General features: G+C 39.4%; 1 protein-coding gene across 1 annotated transcript in view; it reads left to right on the top strand.

Annotated features, from left to right (window-relative positions):
* Positions 1-204: 204 nt before the first annotated feature.
* The window catches only part of LANCL2 (LanC like 2), a 60867-nt gene continuing 40203 nt past the window's right edge, over positions 205-20868 (top strand). The window contains exons 1-2 of the mRNA XM_036863061.1: positions 205-474; positions 18442-18559. Of these exons, the coding sequence (XP_036718956.1) occupies positions 286-474; positions 18442-18559 (307 nt within the window). The 5' untranslated portion in view covers positions 205-285. The remainder of the gene's footprint in view (positions 475-18441; positions 18560-20868) is intronic.

Raw genomic sequence — 20868 nt, 5'->3', positions numbered from 1 at the left:
GACGGGGAGGGACAGCGCCCTCCCCGGAGACGCTGTCCTTGCGGCGCCGCTGGCCGGAGCCTACTCCTCGGAGGGGACCCCGCTACCGCGGCGCCCCGGTGACTGCGAACCGCCGCAGCCTCCCCGAGGGCCCGTCCAGAGCCGGGCCGGGGCGGGGCGCCCGCCGCCTTCTTTAGGGCTTGCCTGAGACCCGCCCGCGGCCGGGCCCGAGCGCCTCGGAGGAGGTTTGTCCCCGCTCGCTCGCCGTACCGCGCGGCCCCGCGGAGGGCAGGGCGCGCGGCCGACATGGGCGAGACCATGTCCCGGAGGCTTAAGTTGCAGTTGGGCGGGGACGCGGATATGGAAGAGCGGGCGTTCCCCAACCCCTTCCCGGACTACGAGGCCGCCGCCGCTGTGCCGGCCGAGGAGCCGCCACGTGCTCGCCCCCAGCTCACTCCCGACGAGCTCGGCCTCCCCTTCCACAGCGATGGGAAGGTGAGTCGGCGACCGGCGGCCGGACTCGGGCCGAGCCAGGCGTTGGGGGAGGGGGAGCGCCGGCGGTGGTAGCGTCCGCCCGCCGCCCCGTCGCCGCGCGGACGTCACCCACCCGCGCCGCGCGCTGCTCCTGGGTTGAGGCCCTGGGTTCCGCCGCTGGGCGGTCCGGGGCCGGTGAGCTCCCAGCGCGCGGGCGCCGAGCTGCGGTCCTTCCCGGGCGATGTGGCCCTGGAAGGCTGTGGAGCTCTGCGTTGTTAGCCGCTTTCCTCCTGGTAGGCGCCTCCTGGCCCCTCGTGCCTTTGAAATACGCTCTTTCGCGGCTCTCGGAAGTGCGGGCCAGGACTCCGGGGTCTGTTGAGGTGCAGATTTGTTTACCATCGAGGGCCCACCCCAGAGCTGCAAAGCGTACCCGCTGACCGCCCGTTGGCACTTTCCCTGGGGCCGAGGTTGTCGTCAGCCCTGGCCTCCGGTTCCCTGCCCTTGGAGTGTAGGGCTTGGGAACAGCAACCAAAAGACCTTGTTTCTACACAGTAGTGTCACTGTGATGGGTCTGGTGTGTGCGCCCAGGAGTCGGAAGTGGGATACGTTGTGAACGAGCTAACTCGGTGGGGGGAAGGGGGACATATCGGCACAGCTGTTCTCATTTTGGTAAAACCGCGCGTTCACAGGTTAGATTTCTGTGTTTCCACTGATCTCTGTTCCGACTGCCACTTTACCTCCCCGGCTCCCCATGTATTTTGTGTTTGAAAAGGTATGAGTTCGCCCCAATGAAGGCAATTTTGAAAGAGCTATTATTGGTCTGAACATGGAATCTTAGGCAAGTGTCTTCTCTGAACTCGCTCTTCTTGTATGTAATTCAAGCCTGGAGAACAATTCCTAACTCACAGGGATGTTAGTGATTGAATTGAAGTATATAAAATGGTCTGTCAAACTGCCTTACGTGGTACCTGGTAAGCCCCCCAATAAATGCATCCTCTTTCTTCCCCTGGAATAGTCAGTGCTCGTGGTTTAGAATTCATATGTCAGCACTGATTTTTCTCTGGATTTCTTTTGTTTTCACATACATTTCTGTTTTGTTTGTGACTTGGTGTTTAAATTCTTTGTAGTAAAAATAAGTCTGTGGCAAACATTTGAAAATTTTGTCATACATATTATCAGTTGCTGTCTCAATATTATCCTTAGAGTAAGGAGGCTACTGCAGTTTAAAGATAAGTGAAAGGAACCACTATTTGAGTCTCCCTGAGAACAGTAAAGAGGTGAGAACAGTTGAGTTTCATTTTCTATGAAAAGGAGATAAACACTGGTTCTGAAATAACATGTTTTTCTTTTTAACCTTTTATATCCAGTAAACATAATGTTGACGTCAACTACATACCAAACAGGCTTATGTAAAAGAAAATTAAACCACAAATAACTAACGGGGCTTGTGACATCTCCATGCAATTAAACAAAATAAGTCAGGGTGGGGGACCCATGCCAGTGGTCGTTGTTATATGCTAAAGGAAAGGGGAAGAGTTTTTTCATGTTCTTGAACATGAAAATGAGAGCACATTAAAGGGAGAGAGAGATTTCTGATTTTGAAAGGTGGACATGAAATGGAGCAGGACCCTGTGGTCCGCACCGCCGCCCCCCCCCCCCCGCCCATGTCCTCAGCCCACCTTTCGTCTGTAGAAAAACGGCAGCCAAAGAATAAGTTGAATTAGAGAAGTGAGAAAATGTAGAAGCAAAGGAAAGCAATCAAACAGGACAAAATAATAATAGTTTAGTCATGAAGCAAAGTGAAGGACCTTTAGTTCCTCCTCAAGGGCTGTAGATAGTATTCTGGACCATGTCCTTTGAGCTGTTTTGTAGAGACTGAAAGCCCCACCAGGTGGAAGACGTGAACTACATGATGACCAGAGTGTAGCCATGACATCAGCTGCCACAGTTCTGAGAACTGGTCTCAAAGAAATGGGAGCAAACCGACCCTGGAACTGAAAACTAAGTGTACTTAAAACAAGATGATGTTGATCAGACCACCACATGACCAATTTCAAGATGCCTGTCAGAGCTGACTGTGCTGTTTCTACACGTAGCCCCCTGCTTCCACTTACATACCCCAGAAACTCGCCTTTAAAAGCTCTTACCCACTGGTCATCCTTGGGGGTGGGGGGTGTCAGCCTTTGGACACAAGTACCCCCCCCTTGGTTTGCCAGCCTCTAAAATAAAGCAAACTTTCATTTCCACCAGTCTTGCCTCTCGAGTATTGGTTTTAGAGCCGCAAGCAGCCAGACCCCACTTAAGGTAAGAGAAAGAATGCTTAGATTTAGGGAAGTCGTAAAATAAAATGAACATGAATTAAGTTCCCCTGTCTTCTGTATTGATAGATTGTGATTAACAGATTATTACATCTTTAATTCTTAGAATATTAAGAATGTAATTAAAATAGAAGTTGTCAAACTATGCATTTGTTTTCATAGACATAAAGTTTCATGAAAATGAGGGTGTTATGCATTGAATTGTGTCTCCCCAAAAGATGAAGTCCTAACGTCTGGAATGTCAGAATGTAACATTTGGGAATAAGGTTGTGTTAGATGTAATTAGTTAAAGTAAGGTCATGCTGGAGTAAGGTAGGCTCTTAATCCAATATAAACTAGTGTCCTTAGAAGAGAGACAGAGACACACAGGGAGGGAGAAAATGGCCCTAGAATGATGGAGGCAGAGATTAGAGTGATGCATTTGTAAGCCAAGGAATGTCAGAGATTGCTAGCGAACACCAGAAACTAGAAGAGGCAAGGAAGGATTCTGCCCAGAGTCTCAGAGGGAACATGGCCCTGCCAACCCTTGATTTTGGACTTACGGCCTCGAGAACTGTGAGACTATAAACTTCTGTTGTTTTAAGCCACTCAGTTTGTTTTGGCACCCTAGGAAACTAATACGGAGTGTAATTTGTAAATTAGGCATTGAGGAATAATTTTATCATGATGGTGTGTGCTGTTAGTGAGAAAAGATTATGTAAAATCTACCAACACAGTAACTTTATTACTAAGTATTCTTTAAGTCACTTATTTGATCCCGTTTAGGTTAGCTGTGTATATGTTGTGGTGTAATCAGTCGGTAAAATTCACCTCAAATTCTAAAACCAGATCAAGTTGACTTCACTGAATTATGTTTCTGTAAGTAGGCTTTTGTAACATTTTGACAACATCGGTCCAGATATTATGAAAAGCAGTGAACCAGTGTAATAGCAGCTTTCTTTGTTTTTGTTTTTTAAATTATGGAAGGTATCTAAAGTCAACACTGTTGGCTACTTCTCTAATAGCCATTTCTTCCCTTCTTTTTGCTTGATTTCATCGTGGCCATGAACATCAGGAGCTGAATCATGGTTAATGGACACCAGTGTTTCTCAAAGAGTGCGTCTCTGATGAGCAGTGTCAGGTTTCTCCGCTGTATCATCAGGGATACACTCAGGAGACAGAAACCACACAGTGATTTGATAGGGAAAGTTCAATATAAAGAATTATTACTAACTATAAAGAGATTGGAGTAATGAGAGGTTGCCTCTTAAGAAGTAAAGAGAACTCTAAAGAATATAGGAATAGCTGATATGAGGAGCAGCCCCATTCCTAGGGCTAAGAGGGCACTCAAGGGAGAAGCCACTGTTATTATCCATCTATTGCTCTGTAATAAATGATCCCCAAACTTAATAATTTAATAAAAGTGTATTAGCTCACATAGTTTCCGAGGGTCAGGATTCCAGTTGCTATAGCTTAAAGCCCAGGTGGCTCTTTGTGATTGGTTGTCGTTAGGTTTTGATTTTGTAACCTTGAGGCATTTACAGGCTTAGGTTTTGGTTTGCTTACAGAGGCTGCCGAGGCAATAGAGCCACCTCAGCCTAATGGTCTCCTTGTTTAGTTAATCTAACAATACCCCTTTTGGTCACGCTCTCATACATGAGAGATTGATCTCAAATGGTGTATAAGCGCCACCCTCGGTCACCATCAGAGTTAAGTTGCTCTTGTGTCATTGTGAAACTCACAGGTTGTGGTGTCAGGTCCATGGAAGAATTGTTTTTGCTGTTCATCTCTTTGTTCACTTGTTTCTGTTTCTCCAAGAGCAGTGAGACCACCTGATGTACTGCTGATGGCTGTGAATACGCGTTTAAGATGGTTGAGAGGATATAGCCCACCAGGGAGACAGATGACGACTATGAGGAGGATAAGACAAAGAGACTGAAGACTAATCCTAAGCCAGGGCCCCCATGAACCAAACCAGTTGGTATCAAAGAAATCAAAGAATATACCTGAAGGGATATCAACCTGTTTTAGCCAAGTAGCTTATTTGCTAATTGCTTACATTTGCTAAAATATCAGAGGGGTTGATCCAGGTACAGCAGGAAGTATTTGCTTTGGTGCAGACTCCTTGTTTAGCCAGTGAGTGATCTAAGCAATTCTATTATCTAGAACCACCTTAGCAAGAAAGCCTAGTGACTTTTGTTTTGCAGCTATGGCCTTGGCAGTAGATTCGGTGATAGTTGCCAGAGCTAAGGAGCATTATCTTCTTGTGCATTAGCAGAGAGAAAAAGCAAGTAGTGAAGTGGCAAAAGGAATAAAGGTTTTTATATTGGAGATGAAGCTCGTGTTCCGGGATCTTGGGCGATGCCATCTGCTTCTGGGGAGGAACCTCCCTGGTCAGTTTCACTTTAGATCTCCAGCTGGTGTGCAGTTCCAAGAGTCTGGAGGAGCCCTTTTTAGTTGAGGGATGTGGATCTAAGGTTCAGGGTCCTGAAATTTGGCTTCCATCTGGGTTTGAGGAGGCGCTGGTATGGGCCCTTCAAGGAAGTTCAAGGGCAATCTTTGTTCTTAGTGATTCCAGATCAGAAAGGTGGGAGAAAACTGGAAACATTATTGATAGTTTGGAGAGTCATAGCCAGGTATTTGAAGAAGCTAGAAGAATTCAGGATCCAGTCCAGCTTACAGGTACATAGCAAACCTCAGAGACAACGGACAGGACTGAAATCTGATATGCACATGGTTTTGTTACAATTTTCTGCTGAAACATAATTTTTTTTCTCTACAATCACCCTCATTTCTATTAAAGATAATCAAAGTAAGGCTAATTTGTTTGCAAAATAAGTCGTCTCATTAAACTTGGCCTGTTTTAATGAGGGGACCTCCTGGGGGCTGTCAGGGGTCTCCTTCGATTTCCTCTTCTGACAGCGGAACTGTCAAAAGATAAACTGAGGCATATTACAGATGTTAAGAGTTTAGTGAGCACAAATGGATTTGAATCAGGCAGCGCCAAACTGGAAATGGTTAGGAGCATTTTTCCGACGAGCCAGGGGAACAGTGAGGGGGTTAGGGGCACTGACCCTCTGAACAGTCGAATGTCCCCATAACTTAATTCTGCATAGGTCGTTCCTCTGTACTGAGTTTCTTCCATGTCTGTGGTTCCTTATCTGTGGATTCAACCCACTAGGGATTGTGTGGTACTGTAGTATTCACTGTTGAAAAAAATCCCCGTGCGGGTGGACCCAAGCAGTTCAAACCTGTCTTCTTTAAGGGTCAGCTGTGTAGAAGAAGTGTGGAAGCAAAGCAAGGACATTCCTGATTGGCTATAGCTTAAAGCCTAGCTGTTTGTGGTTGGTTGTCCTTGGTGTTTTGATTTCATAACCTTGAGGCATCTACAGGCTCAGGTTTTGGTTTGCTTACTACACTGCCAGAGCTTTAGAGCCACCTCAGTCCAGTGGCTTCTGCTAATGAACCTAACAGTGGGGCTTTGCCAGGCTAAGGGGGAGCGCTGCGTGAAGGGAAAGGCAGGGAGTAGAATCTGACTGCGGAGGAGGGAGCGTGAAGAACGTTGGGTGGTAACGGGGCTGAAAAGGTAGATTGGAGCCAATTCTAAAGGACTTGATGGGTCCTAAGGATTTTAAAACTTTTTCCATACAAAAATGAAGATAAGAGAATTTTTACTTGGAATCTATAACTTGATATTATCTTGAGCTGTTGGAAATTCTTCATTTTATCCTTTTTCACTGAATTTTCTATATTTTTGCTTTTCACTTCAAAATTTGTTGAATGTCATAATATATCATGGAAGCATAAGGAAATAGCACTTTTCAGTTGCCCAGAAAATATATTGGGTCGGCCAAAAAGTTCGTTCGAGTTTTTCTGTAACATCTTACGGAAAAACCCAAACGAACTTTTTGGCCGACCCAATAATTTTTCTTTCATTCAGATGAGCTAAAATGGGGGTGAGAGAGGGAATATACTCTACAGCCTTTCTCCTCAAAGTGAGATTTGTGGACCCAAAACATCAGCCTTTCCTGAATGCTTGTTAGAAGATGTGGCTTCCACCCTACGCCTAAAGAACCAGAACCTGCATTTAACCAGATTCCCAGGCCAGACGGTCCATATGCCCGTTATATGGGAGCTCTACAGCTTGTTGAATTTTCTTTTAATTTTAACCTCCAGCCAGTTTTCAATTCCTGATATGGAAAGATATTGACATAAAAGGGTAAGGGGAAGATTATGTAGGGGAGACTACAAAAATATTGCAAATCAGCATTTCCCATCGGTTGGGAATAACATGTGGAGTGTAGAGCAGGTGAGAACTTGGATAGACCTGGGTTTGACTCCTACTTTTCTGCCACTTATTATAGCCTTTGGGCAATGATAGTACCTTCCTAATAGGTTATGACTATTTAATTAATGCATTTAAACACTTAGAACAATACCCATTAACATAGGATAATAGCGTTTATCTCATCAGCTTGTAGTAAAGGGTTAAGTTGAAAAGGTAATTGAAGTTCTTAATGTAATATATTGGTTGAAAGTTGATAATAATATAGCTGTAGAGTAACCCATTCCTCATTAGGTTGTTATGGTGTTTAAGTTAATACATTTAGAGCACTCAAAAGGGTGCCTAATACTGATAAAATTAGTACCTTGTTACACATAGTTACTAATATATAGGTACGTAGTTTAAGAGTTCAGTTAATGATAGCTATTAGCATTATTATGTATCCTATTTTTTGTCACTATAGCATACAATGTGATAATGAATAATTGCTTAAAAGTTTATATCTTTAGTGGAATATAAAAAAATATTGCATATCCTTTACTTTTTCCTTCTTAGAGAAATGCTTATTCTTGTGCCTTTTCCTTCTGAGGAAAATATAGGCAAACACGCAGTATTCATGTGGGTATGTTCTCAGATTTCTAAATTCCCTACCATACTTTTCTCACTCACATCTCTGCAGTGGGGACACTAACACGCCTGCTGATGGTGGGGTAGGTGAAAAAGGATTATTGGATGTTGGAAAGTCAGCTAAACTCTCTGCCCACAGTTCTGTCAACTCGTGCTCTTTTTATTGGGGCCTCAGCAAAATTGAAAATTGTTGTATGTCATGACATAGATCTTCAGATTCGCATGCTTATGCTTGAACCCCCAAACAGGAGCTATGAAGGTTTAATCCCTGGTTAGTGAGGGCTGACTGTGATTCATTTTTGTTTCTCTTCCCCACTTGACTCTACTCTTTAAGACAGGAATTTTTTCTTACCTGTGCTTGAATTATTATTATTATTTTAAAAAATATCTCCACACTTGATACTGAGCTAGGACAGAATAGATACTCAGTGAATGTTGAATGAATAAATGAACTGAAATAAAAAACTTTTTTTTATTAGAATCTTTTATATATTATTTTTTTAATTAATTAATTTATTTATTTTTGGCTGCGCTGGGTCCTCGTTTCTGCGCAAGGGCCTTCTCCAGTTGCGGCAAGCGGGGGCCACTCTTCTTCGCGGTGCGTGGGCCTCTCACTATCGTGGCCTCTCTTGTTGCGGAGCACAGGCTCCAGACGCGCAGGCTCAGTAGTTGTGGCTCACGGACCCAGCTGCTCTGCGGCATGTGGGATCCTCCCAGACCAGGGCTCGAACCCGTGTCCCCTGCATTGGCAGGCAGATTCTCAACCACTGCGCCACCAGGAAAGCCCAATATATTATTTTAATAGCATCATTTTATCTTTAAAATCTCTTCTGTATCTAGAATGTTATATGAGTCATGACCTAGGTCCTCTAGACAATCTTCTAACCTAACATAAGACTGTAATATACTTCATGGGTGTCCCAGGTGAGGCCTATATTCTGTAGGGCGGCCACCTAGGAGTCTGCTAGGGCCAGAATAGGTTTGAGCCAATTTTACTTGAATAGAATTGAATATAACAAACTGAGTTTCCTTTTCAGAAAATGTTTCTCTTCCCTAGATTTTAGCTAATACCGTGCAACAATTGTTTAATCAAAAATGAAGCCTAGTGTTTCACCGAGAGCTTTCCAAAAATAAATATAATTTGACCACAAAGTCCTGTTAACCTTATGTTAACTATAATCGTGTATGCTTTGAGCCCTTATAATCAGTTTATTAATATACCATTACTAAGCAGTTGTCCTTGGTTCTTTATGGGCATTATAAACTTCTTTTGTGGTTATGATATATATATATATATATATATATATATATATATATATATCTCCTAGAGAGTATACACAGCAGATTATCAATTAACTTTTATGACACAAAATAAGTACATCAGAATTGGACAGATGTGTGTGTTTAGGATATGTAGTCTAGAATATTTTCTATTAATAATGTTACTGAGTTTGGAACAAGAAAAACAGAAACAGACCTGATTATGTAAATATATACCTATTTTTAAAAGAATGAACTATTTTCAAACATCTAAGCAAACAGCATTTCCTTATCACACATTCAGTATAGGTAATGATCCTTCTTCTGTTTATTGAAAATACTGCTAGTGAGGGTAGATGTTCCCCCACCATCTAATTCTTTACTGTCAAAACATACAACTTTTTTCCCCTTTTCTCCTTTAGTAATTCACTTTGAGGTAATGATTGGGGTACTTTTGCTTATTCATTTTTGTTTGAAAATAAAGTGTTAGAAAACCAAGCCCACCTACTTCATGTGTGTAACTGTCACAGAGCATCTTCCCCTGGGAGATCTGAGATTACAAAATATACTTTCCTCAGCCTGTGCCCTGGGTTAAAAAGATTTGTTAAAACCTTTCCTATGAAAGAATTACTTGCTGATGTATATATATGCCTGTGTATACATATACTTGTAATTACTGGTGTCTATATATTTGCACATATTCTGGAGTGTATAATCTGTGTATACACACACATACACAAAATGTGGGTTTTAACGCACATACACAAAATGTGGGTTAAAAAGCAATTTTTATTATCTTTAAAAATGTAGACAAGTCATTGTTAGCTTTAGTTTCTTTGTCTATAACACGGGGATGATAATGTTCTTATAGGGTTATCAGGATTGAATTAGATGGAGTGTCACAAGTGCCCACCTATGTGAGGAGTATAAGAAATGATTTTATTCATAAGCTATCCTGATGCATTATTCAAACTCAGAAGTTTGGTTCACAAATACCTATTCCAAACATTACCTTTTGCTTTAGGAGTTATTTATTTGTGCATGTTAAACACCTATTTTGAGAGTTTCCACTCTCCTCTATTTGAAGTTAAGATCATGAATTTTAAAGTTAATGATCAATCTTTTTTAAGATTTCTGTGTTTTTGTATTTTAGGGTTGTATTTCCTCAAACAGCTTTCATTAAAAAAATACAGAAAAACATATAAGTATTAGAAATACCAACATCGTTTTGTTTTATAGCACTTTGGGGCATCCTTGTTTGGGAAAATTGCCTAGTACGTAGGAAAATAATATTTTCTTTCTAATTGCAGTGCAATTACTAAAAATTAATCTTTGAGTCAGAGAAAAACCTCCCAAATTCTTTAGCTACTCTTTCTGTTTCTGTGCTTTGTGGAAGATGTGTATTGTATTCATATGGTGTGATTGAGTGAAAGCTGTAGTAAGCCTTTCAAAAATCTAAAGGTAAACTGTAGATAGAGAATCAAGCAAAGATTTTCACAACAAGGGCTCAGCATAGGGAGGCCCAGGAACTTTCGAATTAGACAGTCTAGCTACAGCTCCAAGAGCTCGGTCTCTTGTTGTCTCATGTGACCTTGGGCTAGCCTCAGGTTTCTCACCTAAAAAACAGAATCATTCAGTAATGTGAAGATTAATTGAAATGTCACATAGAGCACTTAGTGCTAGACATATGGTAAAGTGCTCAATAATTATTAATTATCTTTATAATAATACCATTATTAAATGAGAGGAACCAGTTAAAATTTCTCCAAATAGAATTACAGCATAATAAATTTTTTTCTTTGTTCTTGAGACTTTGGTTCCAACATCAACAAATTAGAAATCTCTTTGATGACAGAGAGTTAGAAAATTAGGAACTAGAGAAGATACCTTAAAGCAAAGGCAGAGAAATTATTTTCACAATGGAATTTTGGCAAGTATTAAAAGGAATTAGAGTGAGTAATCATAAGCCTTAGAACTATACTCCAGTATCATTTATGAGGAATAAAGCATATGCTTTGGAATAAAGTTATCATGCCAGAGCTAAAACCGTACATAAACGTTGTTAGGCCTGCATTCAGCTACAATAAACAGAAGACTCACCTTGGAAGTACCTTAATTAGATTATTTTTCCTGTATTACAGGAAGTCTAGAAGTAGGCAACTCTTGGTGTTGATTCATTTCAGGATTTGTGCAGTTATGTTGGCCTTTCTCTCATATTTTTTGTGTTCTAGTATAAGATGGCTGCTCTAGTCCCAGATTTCTTGTCCAATTTTACAGTAGGAGGAAGGGAGAAAAAAGAAGGGAGTACCAGCTGTATCTTTCTCTTTTATCAAGAAAAATGAGAACCTTCCAAGAGCCCTTAGAAGACTTGCCCTTGTATCTCACCGGTTAGAACTGTGTCATGTGGCTGCCCCTGGTCTGGTCATAAGGCAGTCTGGGAAAGCAAGTAGCTCTTCTGGGGTTGGATGCATTGCGGCTGTGAATCTAATCAGGATTCTGACAATAAGGAAGAAGGGTGTCTGCAATAAGTGTGGGCTGAGTACTACCTTACGGGTTATGCCACACCAGGTAATGAAGTGGTAGTACTCTAGTTTTTTTTTCTTCTCATGAAAATTATTCTGCATCTCTTTGATTAATGGTGGAAACCAAAGGTCAAGACACAGGAGGCTTAAATTACTAACTTGGAGTCAAAAAGTTATTAAACAGTTGGATGGAGAATCAGACAACTCTCCTCTTTGACACGTGTACATGTGAATTCTTCTGATCCACGAAAACAGGATATCTTTCCATTTGTTCATCTCTTCACTTTCTTTCATCGGAGTCTTGCAGTTTTCAGAGTACAGCTCTTTCACCTCTTTGGTAAAATGTATTCCTAAGCATTTTGTTGTTTTTGATGCTATTGTGATGAGACTGTTCTATTTCTTTCTCCTGATAGTTTGTTGTTAGTGTGTAGAAACAACTGATTTCTATATATTGATTTTATATCCTGCAACTTTACTGAATTTATTGGTTAGTTCTATCAGTTTTTTGGTTGAGTCTTTAGGGTTTTCTGTATATAAGATCATATCGGTAAATACAAACAGTTTTACTTTTTCCTTTCCGATTTGGATGCCTTTTATTTCTTTATCTTGCCTGATTGCTGTAGCCAGGATTTCCAGTACTGTGTTGAACAAGAGTGCTTAGAGTGGCACCCTTGTCTTGGTCCTGATCGTAGCGGAAAAGCTTTCAACCTTTCACCATTGAGTATGAAGTTAGCTATAACCATATAGTAAGTATGTGGCCTTTATTATGTTAAGGTGTTCTCCTTCTATTCCCAATTTGCTGAGAGTTTTATCGTGAAAGGATGTTGTATTTTGTCAAATGCTTTTTCGGCATCTATTGAAGGGATCATGTGATTTTTATCTCTTGTTCTATTAATGTGATGTGTCACGTTTATTGATTTGCATATATTGAACCATCTTTGTATCCCAGGGAAAAATCCCACTTGATCATGGTGTAAGATCCTTTTAGTGTATTTTTGAATTCATTTTGCTAATATGAATTATTAGCAAAAATTATTATCTTGTTGAGAATTTTTGCATCCGTGTTCATCAGGGATATTGGTGTGTAGTTTTTGTTTCACATAGTGTCCTTATCTGGCTTTGGTATCAGGGTAATGCTGGTCTTGTATTTGGGAGTGTTCGCTCTTCAATTTTTTGAAAAAGTTTGAAAAAGGTTGGTGCTAATTATTCTTTAAATGTTTCATAGAATTCACCAGTGAAACCATCTTGTCTGGGGTTTTCTTTTTTGGGAGGTTTTGTATTATTGATTCAATGTCCTTATACATTATTGGTTTACTCATACTTCCTACTTATTCCTTTTTAAAGATATTTATTTATGTATTTGGCTGAGCTGGGTCTTAGTTGTGGCACATGGGATGTTTAGTTGCAGCATGCGAACTCTTAGTTGCGGCATGAATGTGGGATCTAGTTCCTCGACCAGGGATCAAACCTGGGCCCCCTGCATTGGGAGCACAGACTCTTAGCCACTGGACCACCAGGGACCACCACTGGACCACTGTTTCTGATTTGGCCTTGGTTAGTTGTATGTTTCTAGGAATTTATCCATGTTTTCTAGGTTATCCGTTTTGTTGGCATATGGGTTAATCTGCATATAACTTACAGTCAGCCCTTCATATTCTCGAGTCTTCCACATCCCTGAATTCAACCAACCATGGACCATGTAGCACTGTAGTATTTACTACTGAAAAGTATCTGCATATAAGTGGACCCGTGCATTTCAGATCTGTGCTCTTCAAGGGTCAACTGTATTTCTGTGGTTATCACTTGTAATATCTCTTTTTTAGTTTCTGTTTTTATTTATTGAGTCTTCTCTTTTTCTTAGTTTAGCTAAAGGGTTTGTCAATTTTTTAAAAAAATCTTTTTAAAAAACAGCTCTTAGGGACTTCCCTGGTGGTCCAGTGGTTAAGACTCCATGCTCCCAATGCAGGGGCCCAGGTTCAATTCCTGGTCTGGGAACTAGATCCTGCATGCCGCAACTAAAAGAGCCTGCATGCCGCAACTAAAGATCCCGCATGCTGCAATGAAGATCCTGCATGCCGCAATTAAGACCTGGTGCAGCCAAATAAATAAATGAATATTAAAAATAAATTAACTAATTAAAAACAGCTCTTAGTTTTGTTAATCTTTTCTATTATTTCTCTAGTTTCTATTTCATGTATTTTTGCTGTGATCTTTGTTATTTCCTTTTTTCTGCTAACTTTGAGCTTGGTTTATTCTTTTCCTAGTTCCTTGAGGTATAAAGCTAGGTTATTTATTTAAGATCTTTCTTTTTCCTTACTGTACGTATTTATCACTATAAACTTCCCTCTTAGAACTGCTTTTGCAGCATCCTATAGTTTTGGTAATGTTGTGTTTCTGTTTTCATTTGTTTCAAGATATCGTTTGATTTCCCTTTTGATTTCTTTGACTCATTGGTTGTCCGGGAGTATGTTGTTCAATTTCCTCATATATGTGGATTTTCCAGTTTCCTCTTGTTGATTTCCATTTTTATACCAGTGTCAGTAAAGATACTTGGTATGATTTCAGTCTTCTAAATTTGGTTAAGACCTGTTCTGTGCCCTGTCATATGATCTATCCTTAAGAATATTCTGTGTGTACTTGAGAAGAATGTATATTCTGTTGTTGGATTGAACGTCTTATATATGTCTATTGGGTTCATTTGGTCTAACGTGTGGTTCAAGTCCAGTGTTTCCTTAGTGATTTTCTGACTGGATGCCCTACCCATTGCTGACAGTGTGGTATCGAAGTCCTCTATTATTGTTGTATTGTTGTCTGTTTCTCCCTTTAGCTCTGGTATTATTTGTTTAATATATTTAGTTGCTCTGGTGTTGAGTGCATATGTATTTCCGATTGTTAATGTCTTCTTCAGAGGAGTTGACCCCTTTATCTTTATATAATGACCTTTGTTTCATGTGACTGTTTTTTACTTAAGGTCATTTTGTCTGATATAAATACAGCTACCCCTGCTTTCTTTTGGTTTCCACTTTGTGGAATGTCTTTTTCCATCCTTTCACTTTGAGCTATGTGTGTTCTTAAAGCTGAAGTGAGTCTTTTGTAGGCAGCTTATAGTTGGGTCTTGTTTTTTATTCATCCAGCCATTCTTTGCCTTTTATTAGAAGTTCAATCTACTTATATTTAGAGTGATTATGGATATGTAAGGACTTACTAGTGCCATCTTTTTAATTGCTTTCTGGCTGTTTTGTAGTTTTCTTGTTCCTTTTTGACTCTTGCTGGATTCCTTTGTGAATTGGTGATTTCCCACCGTTGTATGCTTCTGATTCCCTCGTCTTTATCTTTTGGGAGTCTACTCAAATTTTTTGCTTTGTGATTTTCATGAGATACATAAAACATCTTATAGCTATAACAGTCTATTTTACTCTGATAACAGCTTAATTTTAATCTCATACGAAACATCTACCCTTTTACTCTTCCACCTTTTTTGTTTTTTTTATGTCACAGTTTGCCTCTTTCCATATTGTATGTTCATCCGCAAATTATAGTAGCTATAGTTACTTTTGATACTCTAGTTCTAATCTTTATACTAGTGTTAAGTGTTAACACACCATCATATTGCAGTGTTCTGAATTTGATTTTATATTTATCTTGATCAGTGTATTTTTTATGTTTCACGTTACTAGTTAGCCTCCTCTCATTTCAGCTTGAAGAACTTCCTTCAGCATTCCTTGTTAGACAGATGGAGTGATGATGAATTACCTCAGCCTTTGTCTGGGGAAGTCTTTATTTCTCCTTCATTCCGGAAGGATAACTTTGCCACAGGGAGTTTTTTGTTTTTGTTTCTGTTTTTTTTTAAATTTTTGGCCATGCTGCACGGCATGCAGGATCTTAGTTCCGCGATCAAGGATCGAACCTGTGCCCTCTGTAGTGGAAGCGCAGAGTCTTAACCACTGGACCGCCAGGAAAGTCCCCACATGGAGTCCCCAAATGGAGTATTTTTTATTTTTTAATTTTTTCTTTCATCACTTTGAGTATATCATCCCACTCTCTCCTGGCTTGTAAGATTTCTGCTGAGAAATTCACTGATGTCCCATTGGAGGTTCCTTTGTAGGTTACAGTCTTCTTTTTCTCTTGCTTTCTTTAGGTTTCTCTTTTTGTGTTTGATTTTTGATAGGTTTATTACAATGTGTCTTGGAGAAGGACATTTTGGGTTGAAGTAATGGGGTAATCTGTTCATTAGCTTCATGAACTTGATGTCCAAATCTCTTCCCAGGTTTGGAAAGTTCCCAGCCATTATTTATTTAAATAAGTTTTCTGCCCCCTTTCTCCCTCACTTTTCCTTCTGAAACTCTAATGATTTGGCTGTTGGTTTTTTGAGGATGTCTCATAGATCATGTAGGCTTTCTTCACTCTTTTTTATTCTTTTTTCTTTTTACTCTTCAGACTGGGTTCTTTCAAAGTTCCTATCTATATTGTTGATTCTGTCTTCTATATGATCTGCCTGCTTTTGATGCTCTCTATTGCATTTTTCATTTCATTCATTAAATTCTTAAGCTCCAGAATTTCTATTTGTTTCTTTTTTCAATGATTTCTATTTCTTTGTTAAATTTCTCACTTTCGTCACATACTGTTTTTTTAAATTTCATTAAATTGTCTTTCTGTGTTTTATAGCTCATTGAGTTTCCTTAAAACAGCTATTTTGAATTCTTTATTGTGTAAATATTAGATTTTTATGTCTTTACGTTTGGTCACTGGAAGATTATTGTGACCTTTTGGTGATGTCATGTCTTCTTGATTTTTCATGTTCCTGGTAGAGTCCAAAATGGACCAGCAGGAACTACATTCCTTTAATGCCCTGGAAATCTTATATGCTGCTCTCTGACTTGCTCCCTCTCCCCAGGCCTGGACTCCCTCTGTAATGCTCTGGATGCATTATGAGAAAGGAGAGAAATACGTCTCTTCAGCAGAGTCCTGCACAGATTTAGAAACCGGGCAGTCACTCAGTGGCTCTCCCTTTCCCCAGCAGGAGAAATCACGGGCCATCTATTTAGCCATATGCTGTACCTGAACATTAGGTGATGCCGGCAGAGACAAGCTGTTCCTCTAACCCACTTGAGTGGATCCAAACTCCTTTTTTTCTTTTTCCTCCAATGGAGTGTTGGTACTTCTTCTCTGGAAATCTGGAGTACCACAAAGGCTATCTCATCCGAAGGTGACTGCCTAAGTCACTGTTCTGCCTGCACTCCCAGACTGTAGCTGAGGGGCTGGAACCGATTCAGTCTCCTGTAGGTTTCACAGCTGGTACTGAAGTCTCTCTGCTTATTACCTAGTTCTCTAGTGGGCTAGATTTGCCGTGGGTCCCTTGGTGTATGGTGCTGCATTCCACAACTCACACTAAGGCACTTCCGTTGGTGGATGGATGCCTAATTTTTGTTGTTAAAGGGGAAAACAAAAACAAGGGATGTGTTGTACTGCCATGATGTTGATATTACCCTGGTTTAGGTTTTCAATATTTATACTTATTAATTTTTTCCTGAATGTACACAAGAGGTTTCTGGATCAGAGATTTCTTACTTACTAGACAGAAAATAACCAGTGAGTGGTTCCCTGAGTCTCACGTCTTACCTCTTTGGCAGTGAAAGCCAGGTCAAATGTCCTACATACACAAAGTCTGTACTGTAGGCAAAGACTGAAGAAAAATAAGGTTTCTGTGCTTTTTATAAAAGGGAAGGAGACAACTGTCTCTCCTTCCCTTTCTGAGAGAGTTTCATTGGAAATATCAGTCTTTGGAATATAAATAAATCTCTCTGTGAAAAGACAGGCCCATTTGTCTTCAGTTCTATGACTGGGAAGGGTCTCCCTGCTCTAGCTTCTCATCCCCTTTGAAATGTAGACACATCCCTCTGGGGCGGGGCTTTTACAATGTATACGATTGTAACTTAATTCCTAAGGTTGTTTTTAGTCCATAATCCCAAATTTCAGTAAAATTTGGCCTGAAAACCCTAACTGTCCGGTAACATGAAAACATTTTCCCTGTAGTCCCGCAGAGGGATGTTTCTTTATGATAAAATCTGTCAGGAAGGTCTAGCATTCCTAGATTTGTCTATGCCAAATAACAGAACTACAAGTACACTAAAGGGAAAAAAAGCAGAATTAAAGGGAGAAACAGACAATTTCACAGTCACAACTGGAGATTTTAATACACCTCAGCAATTGATGTAACAACTGGAGTCTTCAAAAATCATCAGAGGCAGAAAAATCTGGACAACACTGTCAACTACATGTTTAAGAATACTGATAAATTTCCCTTGAGAAAGATCACCAGCAGTGAATAAGAATACCTGTTATCTTAGCTCCTGGCAGCCTTGGGGGTTAACATTTTTAAATTTTTTTATTATTTGTTAATCTGATAGGCAAACCACATAGTATTTGTATTTACTTGCATTTCATTAATTACTAAGTGATTGAACATTTTTGCATATGCCTGTCATTTGATTTTTTTTCTTTTTATAAGGTACATTGATAATTTTAAGTGTATTTCTATATTGTTATATAGTCTTTTTATTTATAATATTTTATATTGCACATATTTCCCCTTGTCATTGACTTTTAAACCATCTCATGTTTTTTAACTTAAGGAAGTTAAAATGTTTGTGTAGTCAAGTACATCTCTTTCCTCTTTTTTTGTTTTTTAGTTTTTTCCTTTGATTTCTGCAACTTATTTTTTGTGATTCTACAATTAGGGCATTCTGATTCTCCTTATGACCTAGAGTCTGTATAGGGCATTCTAATTCTCCTTATGACTTAGAGTCCATATAGGGCATTCTCTCATTTTAAAACTTACCTTATAAAACCAAGGTAGACTCCCTCCAACCAATGAAACATTGAAATGGGCCAGGTAATATAATTTCTGTCTGTTTGTTTTTACAACTTAGACTGTTAGTTACTACAACATTGTCCTATTCTTGTGCAATTTAATTTTATGTTTTCTTTTGGTTCTCAGATTATTAATAATTTCACAAGGCGGATCCAGACCAAAATTAAAGATCTTCTACAGCAAATGGAAGAAGGGCTGAAGACAGCGGATCCACATGATTGCTCTGCTTATACTGGTTGGACAGGTAAGACTATGGATATAAGTAATTGGTATGTTTTATTTTTGGATTATGATATGTAAGCCTTGGATCTGAATTCTTTTTCTTTTAAAAGTCAAAGGTTTATACCTTTTAAAAGAAGTCTTGAGCTATCTTCATTGATGAGATGCTTTGTAATTTTATTTCTAAAGAAATTCTTTCTGCCTGAAGTTTGAATGGCATATGAGTTTGTATGTCATATTTTTGTAACATTAACTATCTGACCTAATATATGGCTGTTTTTGAAAATGTGTTAAGATCAGCTTTTTTGTTTGCTTTTGGGCCTTTGATCTTTGCGACAAGATGTATTTGTGTGATTTCTCTGGCCCGATACGTATGAACGATTTAACCTACTTTTTGTACTCATTTACATCATTTGTACACATAAAGATTTTGATTTTGATTCTAATAATAATAATTAAACAAGCAACCAGTAACACATTTCACATCAAAAAACTTAATTTCAAAATTAATTTGCCTTAACTAATCTTTACATTCTTTTTATTATTTTATCATGTAGCCATAATATTGTCATAGCTATTTAGGGAATATAAAAGAAATGAGACAGACCTTGTTCTGAGGGATTAGACTGCAGTATGAGCATTGCTATTGACAATTCACATATAAATTTATAGCCTTTTCTTGCTAAGTTTTTATAGTTTAATCAGTGAACAGTATGGACACAAGTGTACGTGTTGGAATCACCAGGAGCTGGCACTTGTTTTTGCAGTGCACGCCCAAACTTGATGGCCCTGATCTTTTTTATTATTTGTGTTTATATTTGTACTCATTTATGCAATGCTTTATTTATTATTTGCCTGTTATCAATACAATATTACATAGTAACACTAGAATTGAATTTTTCAAACTTTTATACCCAGACAGACATGGAGCTAGTTCTCTTACAGAGCCAAAGAAACTTATCCTAAATGTAATTTTTTAAAAATATTTATTTATTTATTTATTTGGCTGGGTTGGGTCTTAGTTGCAGCACGCGGGATCTTTGTTGCAGCATGTGGGATCTTTAGTTGCAGCATGCGAACTCTTAGTTATGGCATATGGGATCTAGTTCCCTGACCAGGGGTCGAACCCGGACCCCCTGCATTGGGAGCGCAGAGTCTTAGCCACCTGACCACCAGGGAAGTCCCCTAAATGTAAAAGTAAATAGTGTTGGCTAACTTGAAGTAAAATACAGAGAATAAGTTTATCTTGAAAGGAAAAATAACAGTTATTAGTAGCACAGTTTTCCCCCTATAAAGTCTTTTACTTAAAGCATTTCTTCTTGTTGAAAAGGGGTTTTAACTCCATGATTGTTAGGTCCCAAATTGGCTATGCATCAGAATTATCCAGAGAGCTTTATAATAAAGACTATCAGCCTTCACCTCAGGACAGTTAAATCAGGAACTCTAGGGGGAGGATTCTAAGAATCACTATTTCTTTAAAAACCCCAGTTGTTGTCATTTTTTGGAATCACTGAGAGAGCCATCATGGAAGTATTTGGTTTGAATGATTTCAAATAATATTTAGGGCTTTGGGGTTCATGTAGCAGTATGGAGTCCACTTAGACCCATACCTCCCTGTCTTTTCTCCTAAAACTGTGTAAGAAGAACTGTATAAAACTGTATAAGAAGAATAAATGAAGCACCCAAAATTTATCCCTTTAGCAAAATGTGAGATAGAGAATATACACAAATAATAAGGGGTGAAAAACAAATAGCATCCAGAATGACTATGGAAAGTCACAGTGGCAGAGCCGGTGAAGAAAGACAAAGGATCCAGAGGTGGCAAAATCTGTCCCACCATTCCCCACTTTGCCAATTAACGAGTAATTATTCCCGGAAGGAGTGAGACACACCCTTTTCCTCCAATGGAGTGTTGGTACCATTTGTTGAAATGACCTTTTGTTCAACAAAAGGGGGATCTTTTGAGGGTGTATCTGAGTGCAAAGTGGGCAAGTAATGCTGGACAAAGCAGAGAAGAAAGGTATGTAGGGTATACAGGGAACAGGTTTTATTTTAGACTTTCTAAAAAAGCACTGTTCTGAAAAAGAGGGGATTAACTTATGAAGCAGAAGCTGCATTCCTGGTGGCACTGGCTAATGGTGTAGGTAAGGAGAGAAACAGCAATGATAGGGGCCCTCCTCAAACAAGAAAGAATATGAGACTCAAAGGGAAATCTGGCTACCAAAAGTCATCATTTATTAACTAAACTGTTCATCACTTACTAAGAAGAGGATGCCTTTCAGATTACAACTACCCTAACCATTTTCCTCTTCCTGTTAATAGTTGATCCAGAAA

The sequence above is a fragment of the Balaenoptera musculus genome, chromosome 9, assembly GCF_009873245.2.
Source record: "Balaenoptera musculus isolate JJ_BM4_2016_0621 chromosome 9, mBalMus1.pri.v3, whole genome shotgun sequence".
NCBI lineage: Eukaryota > Metazoa > Chordata > Mammalia > Artiodactyla > Balaenopteridae > Balaenoptera > Balaenoptera musculus.
Note: the sequence above shows the minus strand (reverse complement) of the source record. Positions and strands in the feature narration are given on the sequence as shown.